This window comes from Pteropus alecto, unplaced genomic scaffold (assembly GCF_000325575.1).
Source record: "Pteropus alecto unplaced genomic scaffold, ASM32557v1 scaffold281, whole genome shotgun sequence".
In the NCBI taxonomy this organism is placed as follows: Eukaryota; Metazoa; Chordata; class Mammalia; order Chiroptera; family Pteropodidae; genus Pteropus; species Pteropus alecto.
Genome location: NW_006431909.1, coordinates 593,284 through 614,262, shown reverse-complemented (window position 1 = coordinate 614,262; position 20,979 = coordinate 593,284). Strand labels below are relative to the sequence as shown.

General features: G+C 46.8%; 3 protein-coding genes across 7 annotated transcripts; 1 reads left to right on the top strand and 2 right to left on the bottom strand.

The window, feature by feature from the left end:
* Nucleotides 1-610: 610 nt before the first annotated feature.
* On the bottom strand, nt 611-13,479 carry NFKBID (NFKB inhibitor delta). Of its 2 annotated transcripts, none has more exons than XM_015598942.2 (12): nt 12,570-13,479; nt 11,952-12,052; nt 11,699-11,759; nt 11,054-11,268; nt 10,612-10,799; nt 10,431-10,536; nt 10,165-10,311; nt 10,007-10,058; nt 9,766-9,914; nt 8,184-8,300; nt 7,702-7,866; nt 611-930 (listed from the first exon to the last, which is right to left on the bottom strand). In XM_015598942.2, exons 1-12 carry the CDS (start codon nt 12,586-12,588, stop codon nt 826-828), a joined length of 1,425 nt encoding a protein of 474 aa, XP_015454428.1. In that variant the 5' UTR covers nt 12,589-13,479; the 3' UTR covers nt 611-825. The 2 variants fall into 2 exon arrangements, with proteins under 2 accessions (XP_015454428.1, XP_015454431.1); XM_015598945.2 differs by lacking the exon at nt 611-930 and adding an exon at nt 6,493-7,152.
* Nucleotides 13,480-13,572: 93 nt separating this feature from the next.
* Nucleotides 13,573-16,256, top strand: HCST (hematopoietic cell signal transducer). 4 transcript variants are annotated; one of them, XM_015598686.2, is made up of 5 exons: nt 13,573-13,658; nt 14,760-14,905; nt 15,273-15,296; nt 15,749-15,880; nt 16,107-16,256. In XM_015598686.2, exons 2-5 carry the CDS (start codon nt 14,863-14,865, stop codon nt 16,145-16,147), a joined length of 240 nt encoding a protein of 79 aa, XP_015454172.1. In that variant the 5' UTR covers nt 13,573-13,658; nt 14,760-14,862; the 3' UTR covers nt 16,148-16,256. The 4 variants fall into 4 exon arrangements, with proteins under 4 accessions (XP_015454172.1, XP_024896416.1, XP_024896418.1 ...); XM_025040648.1 differs by having other exon boundaries at nt 15,273-15,338; XM_025040650.1 differs by having other exon boundaries at nt 13,585-13,658; nt 14,763-14,905; nt 15,273-15,338.
* A 152-nt stretch (nt 16,257-16,408) lies between these two features.
* On the bottom strand, nt 16,409-19,079 carry TYROBP (TYRO protein tyrosine kinase binding protein). The gene is made up of 5 exons (XM_006905955.2): nt 18,963-19,079; nt 18,542-18,568; nt 18,251-18,385; nt 18,021-18,067; nt 16,409-16,631 (listed from the first exon to the last, which is right to left on the bottom strand). Exons 1-5 carry the CDS (start codon nt 19,021-19,023, stop codon nt 16,566-16,568), a joined length of 336 nt encoding a protein of 111 aa, XP_006906017.1. The 5' UTR covers nt 19,024-19,079; the 3' UTR covers nt 16,409-16,565.
* Nucleotides 19,080-20,979: the final 1,900 nt, after the last annotated feature.

Genomic DNA, 20,979 nt, shown 5'->3' with positions numbered 1-20,979 from the left:
TACATGTAAATGCTGGTCCTGTATATTAAATATAGACCTGGTAGGTATTAGAAGGAAGATGCCTACATGATTTAAGTTGGATACAATGCCACAGCTTCATTAACCCAGTTTGAAATATCATTCAATACTGATTATACCTTCAGTTGTCCACAGACAGCCCTAGCAGAAGTCAGTGACTAGTACCACAGGCAGGGGAAAAAAACACCTTTGCAGTTTGACAGCCAAGGGTGATCAACAGGCAAATGGCATAAGGAGCTCCAAGCAGGTGGGATAGGAAATGAAAGGCCATTTTGCTCAATATGCTCAGTGCCTGATTCTTTAATAATGTTTACATTTTAATGGAAATCTTTGGAGTAATTAATTTTAAAACACTTATTATTGAAATTCCAGCAGGAAAAATAACTTTGCCATTGCTTATTTAATGCTCTTGTGCCCTAAGCCACCCTTCTTTTCTCATTGAAACAATTTATTAATTTTTTTTCAATAATGCAAAACTTCTTAGAGAAATTTTATCATTTTTTTCAATAATGCAAAACTTCTTAGAGAAATTTTTATCATGTTAGTGGGGTGAGTGTGTGTGTGTGTGTGTGTTGATACATGTTAGGTGTGTGTGTGTGTGTGTGTGTGTGTGTGGATACATGTTTGGATATACATCTTATATGTCAACAGACTCTAAGATGGCATCAATGATAGGAAATATCATTAGATTATCATTGGATTTTTCAGCAGAAATCACATAAGCTAGGAGAGAGTAAAATAAAATATTCAAAATATTTAAAAAGAGAAAGCACCAGCCAAGAATAACATATCCAGCCAAGTTATCCATTAGATATGAAGGAGATATAAAGACTTATCCATACAAATAGAAGCTGAGGGAATTTGCCACCACAAGACCTGAATTATAAGAAATTCAGAAAGGTGCTCTTCTACCTGAAACAAAAAGACAAAGGTATACAAAACTGTAAGAGGACAGACAGACAAAAGGAAATTGCAACTCAATTTCAGAATAAATGTAATGGTGTAACATAAAGGTTAAAGGAGGTAAAAGCATTTTTAAAAAAGAAGACAACATCTATTGCAATTTGGAAATGAATGCACAGCATAAAATGAGAAAATTTGTGTCAACAAAAACATAAAAGGGGAAGGGGTAAAGGACTGAATGCGCACAGGTGAATGGAGATAAGATTTAATCAGGAGAAAAATGACTATTGAACATATGAATTTTTTTTTGTATAAACCTAATAATAACCACTAAACAAAAATCTAAAACTGAGACACATAACATAAAAAAAAAAGGGAAAGGGGGGAAAATCATCAAATACCACCAAACTAAAATAATAGACAGAAACACAAGGACAAAGAAACAATGGAGACATGGAGCTACCAGAAAACAACAGATAAAATAGCTATAGGAAGTTCTCATGTACCAATAATTACCCTAAATCTAAATGGACCAAATTCACTAATTAAAAGGCACAGATTAGTGGCATGGATTAAAAAACAAAGTCCAAGTATATGCTGCCTTCAGGAGACATGTTTTAGCTGCAAAGACAAACAGACCAAAGTAAAGGAGTAGAAAATGATACTCCAAGCAAATGACATCCCGAGAAAAGTGGGTACAGTCATACTTAAATCAGACAAAATAGATTACAAGATAAAAAGTTAACGAGACAAAAATGGATAGTTTATGATAAAGGGGGCAAGACATCAAGAAGACATAACATATTACCATATATGTACCCAACCTGGGAGCACTAAAATATATAAAGCAAGTATTAACAGAATTAAAGGGAGAAACTGACAAAAATACGAACATTGTAGGGGACCTAAATACCCCATTGACAGCTATGGATAGATCATCCAAACAGAAAATCAGTAAAGAAATATCAGCATTAAATGACACATTAGACCAAACAGACATAATCAATATTTACAGAACTTTTCATCCCAGAGCACCAGAATATACACGCTTGCCTAGCGCACATGGAACATTCTCAAGGATAGACCATATGTTGAAACACAAAACTAGCCTCCACAAATTTAAGAAGATTGAAATCTACCAAGCATATTCTCCAACCACAATGCTTGAAACTAGAAATCAACTACAAAAAAAAAAAAAAAAAAAACTAGAAAAACCACAATTTGTGGAGATTAAGCAACATGTTACTGAACAGCTATGGGGTTAAAGAAGAAATAAGAGATCAAAAGATACATAGAGACAACTGAGAATGACAATAAGACATATCAAAATCTTTGGGATGCAGCAAAAGTGGTAATAAGAGGGACGTTTACAGCATTACAGGCCTATCTCAAGAAACAAGGAAAATCTCAAATAAACAACCTAATACTTCACCTTAAAGAAATAGAAAAAGAACAAACAAAGCCCAAACTCAGTAAAATGAAGGAAATAACAAAAATTAGAGCAGAATTAAATGAAATAGAGAACAAAAAATATAGAAAAAATTAATGCAACAAAGAGCTGGTTCTTTGAAAAGCTTAATAAAATTAACAAACATCTAGCTAGACTAAGGCAAAAAGAGAAAAGACTCAAACAAAAATAGGAATGAAAGAGAAATTACAACAGACACCACAGAAATACAAAGATCTATATACAAGAACACTTATAAAAGGCTATATGCCACCAAATTCAATCACCTACAAATAATGAACAAGTTCTTAGAAATATATGACTTTCTTAGACTTAATCATGAAGAACTGGAAAATCTAAATAGACGAATCAATAGTAAGGAAATTGAAACAGTCATCAAAAATCTCTCCAAAAGTAAAAGTGCAGGACTGGAAGGCTTCACTAGTGAATTCTACCAAACATTCAAAGATTTAATACCTGTCCTTCTCAAACTGTTCTAAAAAACGGAAGAGACAATAATTTCTAATTCATTTTATCAGGTCAACATTAGCCTGATACCAAACCTGGCAATAACAAAACAGTAAAAGAATATTAGAGACCAATATCTCTGATGAATATAGATGTAAAAATCATAAACAAAATACTAGCAAATCCAATAAAACAATAAATCAAAAAGATAACACATCATGATCAAGTGGGGTTCATTCCAGGGGCACAAGGATGATTCAACATAAGCAAATGTGATACATCACATTAACAAAATAAAAGATAAAAACTGCATAATCATATCAAAAGATGCAAAAAAGAGCATTTGACAAGATATAAAATCCATTTATGATCAAAACACTCAATAAAATGGACACAGAAGGAAAGCACCTCAACACAATAAAGGCCATATATGACAAACCCTCAGTTCACATAATACTCAATAGTGAAAAACTGAAAGCTCTTTCTCTAAGATCAAGAACAAGATAAGGATGCCCAATCTCATCACTGTTACTCAACACAGTAGTGGAAGAATTAGCCAGAGCGATCAAGCAAGAGAAAGAAATAAAAGGCATCCAAATTGGGAACGTAGAGGTAAAATTGTCACTTTTTGTTGATGATATGATTCTTCATATAGAAAACCCTAAAGACTCCACCAAAAAAAAAAAAAAAAAACTATTAGAAACAATAAACAAGCACAGAAAAGTTGCAAGATACAAAATCAATGTACGAAAATCCATTGCATTCCTATATACTAACAATGAAATATCACAAAAAAAAAAAATGAAGAGAATAATTCCTTTTGCAATTGCAACAAAAAATAATAAAATACCTAGGAATCAACAAAAGATGTGAAGGGCCTATACACTGAAAACTACAAGACATTGTTTTAAGAAATGAAGAGACACAAAGAAATGGAAAGATATTCCATGTTCATGGATTGGAAGAATCAACATAGTTTAAAAGGTCATATTACCCAAAGCAACATTCAGATTTAATGCAATCTCCATAAAAATCCCAATGGCTTATTTCAAAAAAATAGAACAAAAAATCCATATCGGTATGGAACCACAAAAGACCCCAAATAGCCAAAGAAAGTCTGGGGGTGGGGTGGGGAAAGTCAGAAGTATCACACTTCTTGATGTCAAATTATACTACAAAGCTACAATAATCAAAACAGTATGGTATTGGCAGAAAAGCAGACACATAGACCAATGGGACAGAATTGAGAACCCAAAAATAAACCTACACTTGTATGGACAACTAATTTTTGAAAAGGAGCTAAAAACATAGTGGAAATAAGAAAGCTTCTTTAACCCTTTTCCCATTTAGGGAAAAAAAAAAGTGCAGCTCGCTGCCACCATTAATATCACACCTACGTAGGAATGCTACATTTTCTAGGATTTGACATTTTTAATGATCAAGAATTACTAAATTTTGTAAATGGAAATAACACTCCTAAAAACAGAATGCTATAAATAGAATGATGTTGTTTGTTTCCAAAAACTATTCATATACTAGAGCGATGCGAAAATAATAAAAGCAAGATATTTTGTGGCAAAATTTAAGGGTAAGGTAAGACTGTAATCCGCAGGTTATCTCAGGGTAAACACTGCAGCTGCAAGCACCGTCGGTGAATATTCTCAGGAGCAAATGGGAAATGGGTTAATAAACGGTGTTTGGAAAATTGTAAAGCCATATACGAAAGAATGAAACTAGATTGCTATTTGACACCATATACAAAAATTAACTCAAAATGGATCAAAGATATAAATATAAGACCTAAAACAAAAAAAATACATAGAAGAAAACATAATTAATACCTTAAACTTATGAACATTGGTCTCGGGGGATTTTATGAAGTTGATCCCAAAGGCAAGGGAAATAAAAGCAAAAATAAATGAATGGGACAACATCAAACTAAAAAACTTGTGCACAGATCTACATAAAACAAAAAGGCAAGAACCAAACGGAAGAAGATATTTGCAAATGATACCTCCTATAAGGAGCTAAATATCCAAAATATATTAAGGAGCTAATATCCAAAATATATAAAGAATTCACAACCCAGTGGCAAAAAAACAACAACAATCCTATTACAAAAGAGCACACGACCTGAAAACTTTTCCAAGAAGATATACAAATGGCCAACAGATATATGAAAAGATGCTCAACTTCAGTAACTATAAGGAAAATGCAAATTAAAACCACAATTAGAATGCTGTCATAAATACCACAACGAGATACCACCTCACACCTGTTAGAATGCTGTCATAAACAGGACAAGTAATAAGTGTTGGAGAGGCTGTGAGGAAAAAGGAACCCTCATACACTGCTGGTGGGAATGTAAATTGGTACAGCCACTATGGAAAACAGTATGAAGGTGCCTCAAAAAATTAAGGATAGAACTACCATATGACCCAGCAATCCCTCTTCTGGTTATCTAGCCCGAAATTTTGAATACGTTTATTGGTCAACATATATGCACCTCTATGTTCATCACAGCATTATACATGGTAGCCAAAACATGGAAACGACCTAAGTGTCTTTCAATCAATGGGTGATTGAATAAAGACATGGTATACATATATACAATGGAATATTATTCAGGCATAGAAAGGATGAAATATGGCCATTTGTGACAAAATAGGTGAGTCCTGAGAGTAGTATCACACTAAGTAAAATAAGTCAGATGGAAAAAGACAAGAACTGTTAAGATTTTACTCATATATGGGATATAACAGAAAACAACAAACAAAACAAACTCAGACACAGACCATAGGATGAAGGTTACAGAGGGAAAACAGGGGAAGGGGGAAAGACAGAGTGTAAAGGGGGTCAAATAAAATGTGGAGGGAGACTGGACTTTGGGTGGTAAGCACACGATTTACAGATGATTTATTATAGAATTGTACACTTGAAGCTTATATGTTAACTATTGTCGGTCTAATAAATTTAATGTAAAAAAAAAAGGCTTTCTGAGGTGGGGGCCCTTCGGGTGTTGACACTGGGATGGAGAACAGAGCAGAGGCTTTGGGCAGGTATGAGAAGGGGGCATGGTGGAGGTCTTCTTAGTTTGAGTTTCTCCAGAAGCAGATGCCAAGGCAAGCATTTGAGATTATTTGAGAGGGGTGAACATTGATAGGGGAAGCAGAAAGTGACATAGAAAAAGGAAAGCAGCCAAGAAGGGGTATGCTATCAAGCCAGAACCACTGTGGAGAACTGGAGCTTACTTTTGTTAGGGAACTTTGAGAGCCCATGTAGAACACACACTTCCAAATTATCTCCACAGAGAGGTGAGGGACCTGGAGTATTTATACACCATCTCCTATCAGTAACTGGATGAGGGCTGTTGGAATGGGAAGCTGCATGAACTCCCTGATATGGAAGGCTTGCCATGCTCAAACCTAGAGCAGACCGAGCACCAGTAGTCTAAGAATGCCCACAGGCAAAGTTCGTGTGTTGTCACTGGCAGTCAAACCACTGTGTGTTGATGGGGGAGGGTCGCAGGACATGGACTTGGCACCCAGTGTCTGCTACACACTCCCACCCAGGCATATGCATCCAAACACTACTCTTGAGCCAGGCATCACAGCTACTCCCCTGCACCAATACTTCCAGAGATTAGACGATGACAGTTCTAGTCCAAATTGAGTTTAATAGGGAGTTTCGGGGAGGGATTGATGGGAAATGCAGAGGTCTGGGACAGGGGCCAAGTTGAGTTCTGAATTAGAAACCAGGAGGTCCTAGGGGACTCTAATCCAGGAGAATTCTTCCTATGTCTCAGGGTTAAGGACCTGAAGGGTGGGATCCTGGGGAGGTTGGGGAGGGCATCATAAGAGCTCTACTGGGATGGTACTGGGAGCTGTGTTGGGATGCCCCAAGTACCATGTAGGCGGAGTTACATCTCATATTCCAAGTGTGAAGAGCTAAGTTAGGGGAAGGGGCCCCAAAAGAGCCCAGCAGGAAAGGGGTTAGGAGTCCAGGTTGTTTCACAGAAACAATCAAGGGGCCTCGATTTCACAGAAATCAACAAGGGGGCTCCTTGTGAGTGAGGGAGGGATATCACACCACCCCAAATATTGGGGACTGTTCCCCCCAGCAGCCATTTTGGGGTTTTAATGTAAGACCCCAGTGGCAGGACATTCCACATACATTATCAGGGATTTGCAATATTAGCATACGCTGGCTGTCCCACAGGACGGTGGGGACTGGAAAATCAGTCCAGGTTCTGGGTTTGAGTCCTAAGAGGACAGGCCTGGGGGTGCCACACGGCTCCTCTTCAATAGCTGCCGGAGCTGTGAACAAGACAAAGAGGGAGAAGTTCTGGAGGCTGCAGAAAAGGTGGGAGAGGCACAGCTGGGGTTAAAGAAAAAAAGCTGAGTGGGATCTGTTGAGTTTGAAGGCTGGAGTTTCGGAGTCAAGATTTGGGTTTAGGGGTGAAGGTCTGGGTCCACACACTGAGAAAAGGCTCAGGAACCACAATTGGGAATGAAGGGAACGCTGTTGCTAGTTGGAGTTCCCAGCATGCGGTTTGCATTGAGGATGGGGAACTGAACGGTAGAGACTAGGGGTCAAAGGTCACGTTTGGGGGTCAGAAGTACTACTTTGATGTCAGGACTCAGGGTTGGAAGTAGAGGTCATACTTTGAGGTCAGGAGTCACCATTACAAGGTAAGAGATCAAATGCTGGGGTCAGAGGTCACATTTTAAATTCAGGGTTAGATAGGGTTCAAGGTCACCTTCTAAGATTACGAGTCACCCTTTAAGGTCAGGAATATGTAGGGTCAGGGATTCACCCTGTTAGGTCAGAGGCCACTCTGCAGGAAGGGTAGGCGCAGTGCTCACCCCCTCAGGGCCCGGCCCAGGCCGCAGCAAGTGGACAGGCTGCTCGTTCTCCAGGTTGCGCAGTGTTGGATCTGCCCCAGCTGCCAGCAGGTGCCGCACAATGGCCTCCTGGGGTGGCCCAGGGGGCAAGGCAGCCGCCATGTGGAGGGCTGTGTTCCCATGGGCCTGAGAACAGTAAGGAGAGGACTGATAAGAATTCAGACTCAGCTGGCCTGGACCCTCAACATCATACTTCATACTCTGCCACATTCACATCCCATATCTCGCCCCTTTGACATTCCAGAACCCACCTCTACAACCACATTTCCACACATCTCTGAGTCCGACACATTCCCCCCAACCTACGTCCACATCCTACACATCCCTTTCAAGGTCCTATATATTGTCTCTTCCGTGGCCACAGCCCATGGGACTCCCAACATTCCTCTCTGCTCTCTCTGCCATATCTCTCACAATCTGCATGTTCTAGCCTAGGCCCCCACCTTCATGTTGACAAAGGCCCGCAGGTCTCCCCGTGGCAGCTCCAGCAGCAGCTGAACCAGGGTGGGGTTGGCAGCCTGCACAGCCAAATGAAGAACTGTCTTGTTGCTTTTGATCTCCTGTGGGGAAGTGGATGGCAAAGGTCAGGCCAGTCCTCAAAGCCAATACCTCTCTATGGAGCCCAAGAGCCTTTAGAGACCCTGTCTCTTCTTTGCAAGCACCCAAGCATGCTCTATACAGTTGTATGTGTTGTACACTACACAAAACACCACGTTTAAGAGGTGCCATTTGCATCACATGTCGCAGAACTGTACATTTATAAGACAATTTTCCAACCCGAGTGTTTGAGAAAAAGGCTCCTTTCCTAATCCTCTAAAACAGCTCTCTGGGCTAGCAGCTGCTCTGATCACCCCACATTCTATTAAGCACAGTAAAATGCACCATATTCCACATGAATTGTACTTTATCTACAAAGATAGGACTCGAGCAGCATTAATCAGTCAACTAACAAAGCCTATATCCACTTCCATACTGAGCTGTTCTCTTCATATTTTTGAGCAAATAAAGCTGTCTTCCACAATGACTTTTACTATGTACCTTTAGAGAATTTGTAATAATGAACATTAAAAATGTTACGTGTTTATACAGGGCAAAACAACCTAGTTGGCTCACCAAATAAATTATGAAGAGAAAACAGAGATGGAGGAGGAAGCTCTAAAGTAAGAGTGACTTAAAAAGACATATCACTGCGATATGTGGGCTTTATTTGGATCCTAGTTTGGTTTTTTTTTAATGAAAAATATATGTCACTTTAAAGCCAAAATGAAATGTGAAATTTGAACATAGCAAGGACATTTGACATCATGAGATTGTTAATTATTTTTAAGGTGCGATAATGGTATTAAAGTTAAAAGAGTTATTATCATTTAAATACAAATATTTATGGATAAAATTATAATGCTTGGATTTGCTTAAAATAATACAGAAAATAGAAGAATAGATGGGGCAGGACTGGCTATGAGTTGCTGGTTATTAATGAGTGGTACATGGAGTTCATTATACTATTTTCTGTACTTAACCAGTGTCGAAATTTTTTAACTAAAACATAACAGAAAAAAAAAAACATGTAGATGTTTAATTCTATCAGCCAGCCTGTAAAGGAGCTACTATCATGGGAAGGAAGATAATACAATTAAGAGCTAGATTCTGGGATTGGACCACCTGGGTGCTAATCCCCTCTCTGAAGCTCACAAACTATAAAATTTTTGACTCTTTGTGCCTCAGTTTCCTTATCAGTAAAATAGAGAAAGTAATAATAGCACATGCATTAAGGGTGTTTTGAGGATTTGATAAGTTAATCTGTGATACTCGGTGCTTGATGACTAGTAAGTACTTGATAAATATGAGCTAAGATCAGTAATATTATTTCCAATTAACAACTGGGCACAGAGCAGTGAAATAATGTGCTCAAGGACACACAGCTGGGCTGGGAAGAGGCAAAGTCACTGTTTGGAGCCCCTGAACATCCAGGTACCCCCACCCCACACGCCCTCCTAGGGGCCAGCTGCCCATAGCCCAGCTCACCTGGCTGGTGTGATCAGCACCCATGTGCAGCAACATATGAACACAAGACAACCTGTCTCGGGCCTGGGTACTCAGCACCCGGGGACAGAGGTCAGGCGGGTACATAGCAACATTGAAGGCCAGAATGGCTGTGTGGAGTGGGGTGAGGCCTGTGGAATGGAGAAAGTGAGGGCTCTGCATCTGAGCACCCACCCTTCCCAGGCCCACCTGCCACACCGGCCCTGCCCACCACCCAACTTACCCTCGAAGTCTCTGGCTTCTAGGTCAACCCGAACCCCTGAGTTAATCACAGCCTGGAAGGAGGAGAAAACAGAGTGTTGGATTAGGGTCTCCCCAGGCCTCCGAGCCCTGGAAGCCAGGATTTGGGCAACCAGTACACCCCACCTGCCATGGCCTTACCAAGAGGACTCCTGGGAGCCCATAGGTAGCAGCCACATGCAAGACAGAACGTCCCTGATGGTCAGTGGCATTGGGCTCTGCTCCCAAGTTCAGTAGATCTTCCACAATCAGGGGCTGGTTGGCAGCAGCAGCCACCAGGAGAGGGGTCTGCAGGTAACAGGAAAGGTCAGTCTGGGCCCCCAGCCCCCTCCCCTTCTGAAAAGCAGGAATTCAGACCCCCAGACCCTCTGCCCTCAGATTCAGGAGTCTAGACTTGTAGCACTCACCTTGCCCTTATGCTCACGAATGTCCAGACGTCTGTACATTTGGAGCCTCTCAGCTGCAGCGTATGCTGCCCAGCGTAGCCCCCGAGCAGCAAACAGGTGTAGGAGCCTGAGGACAGATGTGGGTAACAGTGAGCAGAGCCCCTAGGTAAGGAGACCACAGACTCCATTCCCTTATACTCACGTGTCTCCCTCCTCATCCTGGGCCAATAGTTGTGGCCCCAACGCCAGCATATGAGCACGGGCTGTGTCCAGGGATGGTCCAGTGACCACAGGGGGCAATTGTGGGGGCCCTGAGGGGAGTCCAGAAGGCTTCCAGGATCCCATCTGTGTCAGGGAAGGTTCTGCATAAAGCCGGGTATCCAGGGGCTCCTGAAGGGTACAGACGGTGGGGAGAGCCAGTCAGCTGAGGAGTCTCTCTTCTCAACCCACCACACACACCTACACATACAAAACGCCAGGTAAAGTGGCTGTGTGTCCCACCTGTGCAAAGCGAACTTTTTGGGCTTCAACTTTGCCCTAAGGAATGGGATTGTAACCCAGCCACAAACATCTCAGAACGCCACATGAAGGCAACTGGGAATTTTGGAAGCCCTTCGGCATCCTGTTCCCATTCTGTATCTTACCTCCATACCCTGGGAAAATGGACACGGCTGCCCTGGGTCCGAGGATGGGTAGAAGTCAGGAGTTAGGAAACCTTCAGCAGCAGTAGGGTAAGAGTAGGGGCTGTCTGTGTAGGCAGCATGCGTGTTGGGGTTCCAATCTGGAAAGCCCGCGGTGGGGGCCAGGCTGCCAAGTCCAGAACCCACAGTCTCCTGGTGTGCTGAGAAGTAAGTGTGGCCTGCATGTGAGAGGAGGAGCAGGGACAGGCCTAGTTACCAGAGGTAGGGAAGTCACAGCTAAGGCTAGAGGACCTGTATGAGGGCCTAGAGTCTCCCAAGGTAATGAAAGCTAGTATTTTGGGACAGCCAGGGACTGGAACCTAGGATCGTGGGCCACCAAGGGGTTAGAAGGTTGGACTTCTGGTACTTTAACTCCTAGGCTGCTGAAGTGTTGAGAGCCGAGACTTCCAGGGCCCCTGGGACACCCAAGGGCTGTGCGCATAGACTGCTCGGCTACAGAAAATCTGGGAGATCAAATTTCCATTGGGTCCCAACAAGAATCAGGGCCTCACTCCTAAGTCCCCTAAAGTCTTAAGAGTTGGGATGTTTGAGTTCCTAAAGGAAGGTGGGGCAGGGAGTTGAGGGAAGGAGATAAGTTTCCAGACTTACCAACCTCACCCTCATTCACAGATGGGGTCAGGGGCTGGGCCAGGGAAGGCGGGAACTGTCCCTGTAGAGACATAAGCAAAAAGGAACGAGGGTAAATTTATCTGGCAGATTCCTCAGCATCCATTCCTCACCTATAGGGTATCTAAGGACGACATCTCTTATCATCCCTGAGGACCCAGCAAGCCAGCAAGTCCCTGCCCAACAGGAGAAGGCCTCCTGACAGCTGCAGTTGACTGCGCTTCATAGGCCTCACCGGTGCTCCACCCGCGTCAGGCTGTTGCTGGCGGCGCCTCTGTTCTTCCAGGAGCTTCTTCACTGTCTGTGATGGGCAGTGGCTACGCTCACTCCGGCTCACTGCGGGAAGGGGAATGGGAAGAAGTAATCAGGACCCAAGTGCACCGGGGAGTGGATCTGGGTGCCCTCCTCGCCCTCCCGCGCGGAAAAACTGGCACACTGATGCTGCCTGAGAACGCCAAAGCCAATCTAAGATTTCGGGTGCGGCGCCCGCCTCCGCCGTTTCCTTCCTTTTGCTCCGCAATTTCCCCTCTGACCCAACTTTCCACCAGCGTCGTGGAAACTGAGGACGGGGGAGGAAGGCGCCCCTCTGCGCCCCCTCTCCCCACACTTCCGTAAAATGTCTCCCCCGCTCCCCCCGCCCCAGACCTCCCAGTCCTGAGGCCTCGGGAGTCGCCGGGCATCACATTTTGGACACGCAAATCCAGGTTCCCAACAGCTCTCTGCACAAGAAGCTGCCCTGATACTCTCCTCGGAAACCAGGCGTCCCCAGCCCCTTTCCCGAGGGAACCACGAGTCAACCGCCCCCTAGCAACTTAGAGATACAGAGGTCTAGACTCCGTCTCCACCTTCATACCGAGGAGTCTAGGCCCCATCCCGCAGGAGTCCAGAGCCTAGCACCCACGTCCCCAAGACCCAGGAGTCCTGACCTTCAGGAAGCCCGAGTCCTCAAACCTCACTCTGCCGAGTTCCGACCGAGGAAGTGTTAAGCGCGGGGGGCGGGGGGGGGGCAGGCTCGGAAACAGGCCAGACGCGACGCGCTGACGTCACGGCGCTCGCGCAAAGGAATCTTCCATCTCCCCCTTCCTTCCAGTCGCGCGCCCCAGGTGTCCGGCTGGTAGGCGGGGCGCGCAGCCAAGCGCCGCGCTAGTGGAATCCCCGCACGTGGGGAATTCCTACTCAGCCCCAGGACCCGGGATGGGTGGCGACTCGGAAAGTCACGCGGCCGGGGCAGAATCACCGCCGGCGTGGACCCTATGGCCAGGCACCAGACCTTCCCCATTGAGACCCGTTGTTCATTTTAAACAACCATGGCCCCAAGGGCTCAATCCAGCACCGCTTTCTAAAGGAAGGAGTCCGGGCCGTCAGCCCCCTACTCCCACAGGGCCTAGGGGTCCCGGCTTCTTGCCCTTTCACGCCCGGGACCCAGGGTTCCGGATCCCCAGTCCCCTTTCCCCCAGGACCTAGGAGTCCAGAATCCCATCAGCTTCTCTATCACGACCCTGTCTTCCCACCAAACACTGGGTACTCTCAGTCTCAGGACCCAGGACTTGATGCTCCAGCTCAGTCCCTCGGGGCCTCAAGAATCTGACTCTCGGCCCCTCACTCTTTTGGGGCCGAGCGGGCCTCACCTCCCGCTTCTCCATTACCTCGGGGATTCCGTGGAGCGGATTGCGGGCCCCCAGGGCCCCGGCCTCGGCGCTGCGCCAGCCTTGCTGTTACCCCGCGGAGCCGCCGCCGGGTCCCCGATCTTGGGTCCGGTCCCCCGCGAGTTTTTAAAACGGGGTTCTGGCCCCGCCCAGTCCTGGGTATGGCCCCGCCCACAGTTCGGGAGTCCCCGCTTTGCGCTTGAGCAAACTCAGGCTCTGAATGGGCGGGGCTGACTTTGAGCACAGGACTCCTGAGTGTAGAGGAAGAGGGAGCTGGGGGATCTTCGTACCTTTTGGTGAGGGAAATGGGCCTGGGATACTGGGCTTCTGAAGTAGGGGGGCACTGGCGGCCTGGACTTCTGGGTCTGTGTCTAGGGGGTGCTGGAGACCTCGACTCCTGGGCCTTGGGCAATATTCCTGGGTCCTGGGGGGAAGAGGGAGCTGGGGATTTGGGCTTCCTTGTCTCCAGGTTGGAATGATCTGTAGGTAAAAGTGATATAGGTGAACTCAAATTTCTCCCTTTTTCCCACGTCAACTCCTTTTTCAGAAGTCAGTTCTCATTCATTCATCATTTAAAATAATGTATTGTCGCAGGGGAAGCACTTTGCTGGGTGCTGTGATATAACTGTGAACTAAGCAGGGAGGAATTTCCAGCCCTCAAGCCAACTGACATTCCAGTGGGAGGCTGTTCTCAGTTCCCATCTTGGTGACTAGCCACAGCACTGACCAGTGAATCATATTTCTCCCCTGCTTTCAAGACTCCATGCTCTCCTGGTTCTCCTCCCTCACTTGCAGCTACTTCTCAGTTTCCCTGGCGTTTCCTCCTCTTCCCCCATTCTGGGGGGACAGGAGAATGGTTCTCTGTCTGTGCTCGCTTCCTTGGTGATCTCATCCAGTCTCCTGGCTTTAAATACCATCCATGAGCCTTCGACCCCTCAAATTTACATCTCAGGGCCAGACTTAAGCCCTGAACTCATAGAGGCAGCTGTGGTCATTCTACTTCTCCACAGGGAGACCTATCAGACAGTTCTAAGTAGACCCAAACCTTGGCACCTTCCGCCTAAAACCTGCTTCCCCTCCTTCGCCATCCTGTCAAAGGATGCTTCATCTTTTCAGCTGCTCAGGCCAGAAGCTTTGGTCATTCTAGATTCCTCTCTATCATACTCACCTTTATCTACTCCAACAAGTTTTGTTGGCTCTACCTTCAAAATCTTTCCAGAATCTCCCCCGGGGCCCACACCTTGGTCCACCTGTCATCTCTCACCTGGACAATTGTAGCAGCCTCCCTGGTCTCTCTGACCCCTCTCCCCCAGTTTATCCCCAAAGGCAGTCACAGGGACCCACCACCTCTCCTCCTCCCCCACACACATACCGGAAGCAGATGGTCTTGCCACCAGCAGGGTGACATCCGCTATTGCTGCCTCTCAACTCCCCCACCGTTCATCAGAACTTCTCTGGGCAAAAGCCCTTTGCCAGAACCCTTCCAGCCTCCAGCTCACCATGGTCTTTCAAGGCAACATCCTGTTCCTGCTTCTGCTCCCAGGTGAAGCCAACAGTTAGGGTGGGGGTGAAAGGGGTGGCTTGGGTGGCATCTGAAGGGAGGGATGCTGAAGGTGAGTCCTTCTCCCAGTGCCCCTTCCCTTTCCAAAGATCAGTTGGATTTAGGGCCTAGTTCTCTGGGGGAGGGAAGCTGAGCTCTAGAGTGCCTGCCTGCCTGTTAATCTCTTCTTCTCACTGCTGAGTCTTTGCCTCTTCTCTCTCTGAATCTCTGCGAGCTCCTCTCCCATTTGGCCCTTCTTTCTCATTTGACCTTTCTGGAATGGAGGTTACTTCTCAGGACATCACCTTTCCTTGCATCTTATTTTTGGAACCACCTCTCCCTGCTGACTACCTTCCCTCTCTTTCCACAGTGGCTACAGCTCAGACAATCCCAGGTGAGAAATCAGAACTCCTTCCCCTTTACCGTGCTACTTCAGGTACTGCTTCCATCCCTAAAGCGTGGCCCGAGGGCCCTAGAACCCCGCAGCTGCTCTCCAGCTAACCATCTCATCTCTCATCTCCACATCAGAGTCCCCAGGGGATCTGCAGCCCTCTGCAGATCCCCATCTCACTGCCCTCATCACTAAATTGAAGCCCCATGGATTTGGCCAACCCCCAGCCTCTCTTCAGGAGTACCCACTTTGCCCAAAGCATAGCATATGTCTCACTACGCTGGGACACCCCCAGACTCTCTCTGGATCTCCATTTCCCTTTTCATCCCCCAAGCACAACCCCAGGGAACCTGGGACATCCCCCAGGGACTTCCTCTGCCCATATGCCCAAAACACGATCTTGAAGGCCTGGAACCCCCCTCAGCCATCTTCTTGTTTTGGCCCCCACCGTCCAGCTTCCTGTTCTGGATGTGGGCCCCTCTCGCTGCCGCTCCTAGCAGGGCTTGTGGCCACGGATGCAGTGGTATCCCTGCTAATCGTGGCTGTGGTGTTTGTGTGTGCGCGCCCACGCAGCAGGCCCACCCAAGGTGAGGACAGGAACAGGCCGGGCTTGAAGGGGGTGGTGTCCCTAGGGTGGAGGTCCCCACGGAGGGGGCCCCCGGGGAAGCCCTGGAGGCACTGCTGGGGAAACCCTGGTGGCATTGCTTGGGGGGAACTCCTGAGGAAACCCCTGAGGCACAGGGTCCCAAGGGAGGTGGAGATGTGGTGGGTGGTGGGTGGTCATGCCTCATGCTTTCTCTCCCCCACCCCCAGAGGATGGCAGAATCTACATCAATATGCTTGGCAGGGGCTAATCCCCCTGTAACTGTGACCTTCGACTTCTGATCCTCTCGTCCTGGATTGTGTTGGTGGCACAGGAAACTCACTTCACCCTTTGGGTTGGAATAAAGCAATTGAACTACCTCTACTTCTAATTATTGTTCAAGGAACCCCAGGGTCCCCAAAGCTTCCCTCCTATTTAGCTGTTTCTGGGTCCATGACCCACCCTCCCAGAACCCCACATATCCACATCCCCTCGGCCCAGGGATCTGGAGTAACTCAGCAGTGTTTTGTGCTTCAAGTTTATTTGTGGGCAGGGTTGGGAAAAAGTCTGATTTCTCAGGTAGGGCACTGTGTGGATCTGTATCTTGGTGGGAGTAGGAATAGGGTGCTGGGTAGGCATCAGGAATGGCTGAATCCAGGTATCATGTTGTTGATTGCTATGATTTGGGCTCATTTGTAATACTGCCTCTGTGTGTTGAGGTCACTGTAGACATCTGACCTCTGACCTTGGAGTTCCTAAAGGAATGGACAAGGGTTGAGACCATCAGTGGAAGGGGTCCACCAAATAAAACAAAATCCAGTCTTCTCCCAGTGGCCTGCAAAGCCCCTGGTAGCTTCTTCAACATTGCAGCCATGTTAGAGATGTAGATTTTATTTAAATGCATTCAAAGTTCCCCTTTGTACTCTGCCTCATCATTATGCCCTGCCTCAGGGCCCTTGCACACACATACCATTCTCTCTGCCTGGTTCCTTCTCCCCCTTCAACTCTCCGCTCATGTCACTTCCTCTGAGAGGCACTTCTTGAATTCTCCATCTGTAGTTTCTTCCTCCCACACCCCAGTCACTGTCACATCAGTCTGCTTTATTCCTTCATGATGCCTTCCAAACTGATCTTATTTGTTAATTTGCTTCAAATACGTCTTCCCATCTAGGATGTAAGCTCTGCTGCTGTGCCCCCAGCATCTAGCACATATAGGTGCTCAACAAATTCCACCAAAGAAATGAATAAAGTGAAGCAATGCTTTGCCTTAAAATTTCATTGCCTCCAGTAACTAGAAACCCTCTTCAGTCTTCTGGACATCAGCCAGACTCAAGATTCTTACACTTTACAAAGAGACGTTTTATCCACGAGTGAGGCAAAGCAAAGCTGGTTGCCAACAAATAAAACAGACATCACAGAGCAGGGCTCACAGTTGCTGGGGAAGGGTCTATGGCCCCAAGAAGCAGGTGTCAGACAGAACCCCTGAAATCATATGCATATGTCTGGTCTGGGTGTGTATCTTTCTGGGGAGGGGTCTATTTGGCTTCCATGAGATTCTCAGAGGAGCTCATGACCCCCTAAAGAGTTAAGAAAGATGTTGATGGGCAGGAAATGAAAAGATGTCTCTATCTGCATCATGGTTCTTGAGAAGGATTTCAAGGATACTTGCATCATCTCTAAATTACATACACGATTTTGTATTTTTTGTGTGGATTTTTTCTGAGGAGTCTCTAGCTTTCATCAGTTTCTCAAAGGGATGCAGGACCCTTGCCCCTCAAAATTCTAGAACTTTGCTCTTTAGAATTACCAAGCTAGAGTTATATCCTCTGCCTTTATGAGAGCTCCCAGAAATCAGCCTATCTTGGGCTAGGCTTTTCCAGAACAATACGGAGACTGTTTTCTGGCTAAGGCCTGCACCATCCCTACATTTCCTCTCCACACATTTTAAGCTGAGCATAAGGTCATGAGTGATCACCGAAAGTAGTTTTGGACAGAAGATTAAAAGACTAAGGAAGATTAATCTTCAAGGGTTTGAGGGGCTGCTTTAGGTTCTAAAGCGATGGGGGGGAGGGGGGCGCGGGTATTTAGGACAGACACCCTCAGGGCAGGAGTGAGATGTGAGGAAGAGAAGCTGGTTTCCTCACCTGATAAGTCGACTCTGTCTCAGCAGTGCGCTGTTTCCGGGTCACTACTGGGGTGGGGAGTGTTGTGGGGTGCAGAAACAGACAAGGTGGTGAATTGGGGACCACTTGATTGATGCAAAATCAGTTCCTCCATCACCATCCTTTTGGATGGTTGTGTCTTGGGAGTTTACCCCTCCCCTCCAGACAAGTCCTCAAAGCATCCCAGGCCATCCCCTGCCAGCCCCACTCACCATCCACGGCCCCTCGCCCCCGAGGGACTAGCCGGCCCAGGGAGTACACTGCCAGGGCGATGAGGAGGGTCAGCACCAGGTCCCCCAGCACAATCCCCGCCAGCACACCAGGGCTCACCACAGAACAATTGCATTCTGGGAATGTATGTGGGACAGGGGTCAGGGGAGGTCACTGGGAGTTGGGAATTGGGAGGAAGTGTTTGCAGGGGTAGGTTTGGAGAGATTTGGTAAAGGACAGAGATGGGGAGGTCTTTGGGAAGTGGGGAGGGGAATTGCAGGATCTAGGCCTACCGCTCTGGGCCTGGACAGCGCTGAGACCTGAGGAGAGAAAAAGAAGGTCAACTGCAGCTCAGGGGCTATGACCTGTGGGTAGGAGTAGAAGCTGGGGAGGGTGGGTTCTGATAGCTCGGGACCGAGGGTGGAGAGCTACATCTGGTAGATAGGACATGTGGCTGGCGTAATGGCCACTGGACTGTGTTACTTCTACACCGACTCGTCCTGTTACAACACCCTTAGAGTCCTTCCCCCTGCCTCTATCGGAGGCCAAATGTTGGGGGATCAGGTCCTGGGAGAGACCCATAAGGTTTGCGGGGCTGAGGATCCGCTCTCATCCCAACCCTCTCTTTTGGTTTTCTGTTTCCATACTGCTCCCTGCCCTGCCCCAAGCTGAGCCCAGGGACTCAGGAGGCAGCTGCAGAAGCCCCCGACTCACCACCCACAGTCAGAAGGAGAGGCAGGAGCAGGAGCCTGTTGGAGGGTCCAAGGCCCCCCATGGCGTAGGCAACGCTGCTGGACACCACAGTCCAAGAGCCGGTGGGATGTGGCGTAGTGTCCAACCAAGTGAAGGAGGAAGTCTGAGGTGGGCGGTGGCAGGAGGGAGGAGGGGATAATAGGGGAGGAGAGACAGAGGAAGATAACACCAGAAAGAATCATGCTCAGACACCCAGGGGCCATGCTGTAGCCCCCAATGGCTGGACATGAAGGGCAAAAAGTACATATGTCATCTCAACCTCCATACCCAAGCAGGGGTCAGATATCATTGTAGCAGGAGGATCAGTGGCTGGCTATGATTAACGCTAGCTCTGCCTTGTCACTCAACCTCTCTGGGCCTCAGTTTCTTCTATAAAATGAGGAGTAAAATAGTATCTACTTCATAGGGTGTTGTGGGTATCAAATAAATTAATGTTTCTAGAATAGGGACTGACACTTGTCAGCTTTTTACAAGCACCAGCTCTAACTATTAAATAATCAGAATCTTGTGATGGTCATAGGATATTCATGCACTACTGACATGCAGGTACTCTGTCCCAAGTGTTAACTCATTTAACCTCCACAACACCCTTCAGGGGTAGATGCTCTCTTCTTCCCTATTTTACAGAAAGGTAAAGACACTTGCCTAAAGTCACACAGCAAATAAAGATGAAAATGGAATGCAGGACCTAAGAACAGATATTTGACCTTTAGAGAGAAAGCAAAAAGAACCCAGGTGGAAAATAGCAAAGGAGAAAACCAGTGACACAGAGAAGGCGGGAGAGGAATAGACACATCACAGACATAGATTGGGAGTCGGGGTGATGATGTGGTAACCACTGGGCCAGGCTGGATTGCCCCAACCAATGAGGAAGTGGCTGGAAGAGAGGACTGAGGGAGGCCACCCAGGAGGAGACAAAGACTTCTGGCCCTCAGCAGGATCCTGAACTGGGGCTGGGGAAGGAGGAACCTGAGGTTAGAGCACTGGGGGGATGGGCCAGCAGCAGGAAGCCCCCCTCCTCCTTCCAGGCGTCACACCCCACAGCTCCCTGGGCCTGAGCTCAGGAGAAAAAGAGGAACTGGTTGCTGGTCATGAGATAGACGCTGAGTGTCTGTTGGGGGTGTGAGGGGGATGGGGAGTCTGGAGGAGGGTCAGGGCCCAGTCCAAGGCAGCACTAGCTGCTGACAAGGAGAAAATTTTGAGATGACCTAAATTAAATTACAGCGGCCAGAGGGTGGAAGGAAAAGACAAGAAAAGCTAATCAGTTAACAATTAAAGGGCAAAAGCAACAAAAGATGCTTATGTTCCTGAGTGTATGTTGAAACTTTGAATTTACTTCCAGCAGGCTATTTCTGTGATTATCTAGAGAATAGCCGAGTGGCCCACCACCAGTCATCACCAAACCCAGGCACCTCAGCTTCTTGCTTACTTGTGAACTTCCTGGACTGTTGCCCATCATTAATCCAAAGGAGCAAATGCTTCTTCCTTACAGACAATGCAAATATCCGAGAACTAGCCTTGCCTCACCTTCTCCCACCCTCTTTCTCGGTAGCCAATGTAAATTCTTTCAAAACAACTTACATCTTTCTTCTCCAAACTCATTGTATAAAAGAGCCTGCCAGCTCCAGGATGGCAGATGAGTCGTCTTCGCCATCTAGCTCTGCTGCTGGTGGTTTAGACTGCATGCCCCAGGACCTGGTCCTTTTTCTGGCTAGCATTTGGCTCAGTAAACCTTTCAGAAAAGCTTTTGGCCATGAAAGTTTTTGTTCAACACTGTTAACAGCTGTCATTACCCAGGCCTGGTTGAGTCTTGTCCCTAAATAACAAACACTGCCCCCTACCCCTCACCATCAACAATGCCAGGTCTGGCGTGAGCATGGAAACAGGCCTTGGCAGCTGTACTGGTACCCCAGGCCTCTCAAGGTGGCTGGAGCAGAGTGAGCCAGGGACTATCAGAGACTGGAAGAGGCTCTGAGCG